This window comes from Priapulus caudatus, unplaced genomic scaffold (assembly GCF_000485595.1).
Source record: "Priapulus caudatus unplaced genomic scaffold, Priapulus_caudatus-5.0.1 Scaffold337, whole genome shotgun sequence".
In the NCBI taxonomy this organism is placed as follows: domain Eukaryota; kingdom Metazoa; phylum Priapulida; class Priapulimorpha; order Priapulimorphida; family Priapulidae; genus Priapulus; species Priapulus caudatus.
In genome coordinates, this window is record NW_014577398.1 from 141,163 (window position 1) to 144,292 (window position 3,130).

At 40.6% G+C, this 3,130-nt stretch overlaps 1 protein-coding gene across 1 annotated transcript in view; it reads right to left on the reverse strand.

Annotated features, from left to right (window-relative positions):
- The window catches only part of LOC106809207 (titin-like), a gene marked incomplete in the record, with an annotated part of 98,410 nt that overhangs the window by 45,720 nt on the left and 49,560 nt on the right, over nucleotides 1-3,130 (reverse strand). The window contains 2 exon segments of the mRNA XM_014812204.1: nucleotides 2,344-2,547; nucleotides 2,850-2,940. Of these exon segments, the coding sequence (XP_014667690.1) occupies nucleotides 2,344-2,547; nucleotides 2,850-2,940 (295 nt within the window).

A 3,130-nucleotide genomic window follows, 5' to 3' on the forward strand; every position in this document is an offset into this window, starting at 1 on the left:
GTGTGCGTGCGCGCGGGCGTGCGTGCGTGTGTGTGTAAAAAATGTATAAAAAAAATTATTACTAAACAGTGGCGATCTCGCGCGGATAGGCGTGAAGTAAATGCGTGGCGCAATGTGCATCAATAACTGCCCGCATGTATTCAAAAATGTGTAAAAATATTAATCCGAAACAGCCGGAATGTGCTACTAAACAGCGAAATGTGGTACTAACTATGGCGAATGTCGTGCGGCAGATATAGGTCAGAATGTGCGCATGCGCATCAATGAACTCCGCAAGTGCTAGTCAAAATGTGTAAAAATATATACTAAATCACTCGGCGAAATGTTGCTGCGAACAGTGAAATGTGCTACTAAACACTCTGACAGCGGGAATGGTGCGATGACAATAAACTGCGCGGTCCATCACTGTATCAAAATTCGTTTTGTAATAAAAATATATACTCCAAATCAGTCGCGAAAGTTCGTCACTCTAAACCCAGCGCATCTCTGCCTACTAACAGCGAAATTGTGGCGGAACTAGGTAAGGAATTGTGGCGCCAAATGTGCGTCAATCACACTGCGCGCAAGCTAATCATAAATTCGTAAAAATATTATATCTAAATTCCCACGCGAATGTGCTACAAAGTCCAGTGGAAATTGTGGCTACTAAATCTCGCCAGCGGAATGTGGACATCAAATGCCGCCAATGTTACAAATGTGTAAAATATTATCCTATCCATCCACGAAAGTGCTTCAGTCTAAGACAGCGCACAATTGCTACTTCAAATCTCCAGGTCTTGCTGCCTCTCACACGAATGCACGGCGGCAGACTAGCATCTAACCGCGCCAACGTACTAATAATCTGTAAAACAGTGTTTATACAACAGAGCGTAGGGAGAATGTGCCTACTGGAAACAGCGAAATGTGTAGCTAAAGCCAAGGCGGAGTGTGCGAGCGATAAGTGGTGTAATAAGTGGCCGGCAATTGAGTGCATATCAATAACTGCGCGTAAATCAGTATCAATAATTGGACACCGGTCACAGTAGTGTAATACTGCGAAAACGTGTCCAATTCATGCCGTACCATTACGCAAATGTCAGCTTACCTACTAGCTATAGTACGGTAGCTATACTCAGATTCACCTGTTCTTGTTGTTGGTTTTCATATGCATGCAAGATGGCTCTCTGGCCCGAATGTGGACTCAGTGGGGCGATTCACGTCGAAACAGGTACAACTGTAGTGGTGTAGCCGGTTAGAATGTTCGTATGGCATGATGTCATTGATTGTCTACAATCGGGCTCCTGCGGCTGGTCTCCCTCTCTCTCTCTCATTCTCCCTCTCTCTATATATATATATATATATATATCTATATAGTATTTCAGAGGCTAATAAACACCTATTATTTAACACATGGGGGTATATAAACAGCCAGGTATTTTATTAGCCGTCTTTGAATATATTAATACATGAATAAAATCGGGCAATGCGAGTTTTATATGGTTTCAGCGATGCATTTTGCTTATTTACGAAAACATTGATAGTTCAACATAAGGCGGTGATTCACTACTAAACGGTACTAAAATAACACATTTTGAATTTTAAATTGTCTTGATTCCTTGATAAAGCGATGAAATTTATTCAGCATCTCATGGAATAGTTGGCTTCCATTCCTTGAACATATGAGTAATATAATACTATGAGCATATGAGATATGAGATGTACATATGAGAATACATAAACATATAAGTGAACGCGAGTGAGCCCGTTATTTTCTGACGAGAGTTCACACCGCTGGGTAGAGGGCGTCACCATGTCATAATAACGAGTATAGCTCGAGCAGTTACGTGAATAATTTATTCATTCCTCATGTACATTTATACATTTATTAAATGTAGAAGTGAATTATTCTGGTGTACGCGTCATCTACAAAATGTTAACCATGTACAAATTACGATTAAATTTTTAAATGTTTTTGTATTCAGCAACTGTACTCCGTTATGGTTTTTAATGAAGTCTATGAACAGGGAGCGCTTCTGTATTGAACCTATCAGCAACCGAGTGAGGAACATGGAATTCCTTCACGAGTAAATGCATCACTCAGTGGTGGACATCTCACAGATAATGATTAGTGCGCACATATAGCCGAGATCAAAACTGACTCCTATTGGTATAATAAACCCCTGTACTGCACACGATTTTTAAGAAATGATTGCGGGAAATAAGAATAGCAGATGTAGCATTTATGCGTCACGTGTATTAGTACAGGAGCTAAGGGGTGAAAAGGATATAAGATCGGGTACCCATCTCCATCGGCATGGTATCTGGGCGCCATATTGAATTTCAAAATTGTATATATATACTCACAGCTCTGTGACGATGGCCATATCTTTGCCCTTGGAGAAGGCGTCGTTGGCCTGTAGTAGCATCGGGTGGTGTAGTTGGTTCATGATGTCCACCTCGTCTCGGACTGCTTGCCTCGAGCTCTTCTTCACGGCGTTAACCAGCTTACAAGCGTACTCTCTGTTCGTTGTCTTATCCACGCACTTGTATACGGTGCTGAAGCGTCCTCTTCATTTATACCGAACATACATATTCGTGTTTATACATAAAATAACACAGGCGTTGATATAACAGCGACAGTATTCGTAAAACAGCGTATGACGATATGTGGTTCTGATTCGATTTGCTGTTGATCAATTATCATTTCACCATAACATGCACTGAGTTCATGTAGGTAATCTATATGTGCAATTAGTATATAAGTAATATAAGGAGTGAATGATGACGATTTGTGTTTTACTCAATTCTGGTATTATCGTTAAACTATACTTTGATATAGTTCTATGATAATTAGATTTGATTGCACATACTTGGCAATTTCCTCTTTAATTTCATATTTGTCCTTGATGTGCGTATCCTCCTGAATGAGCACCGTCTGTGGCTCAAAAGGCCATTCTTCTTCTACAAACACATTCATATACATATACATCAAGAGTCATTAAAAATAAACTTGTTTTTACTCAATCCTGATTTACTTGCTCACTCACGCAAACGTAGACGCACACGCACACGCGCACGAACACGCACATTCACAAATGCGCGCTCACACACACACACACACACACACACACACACACACACACACACACAC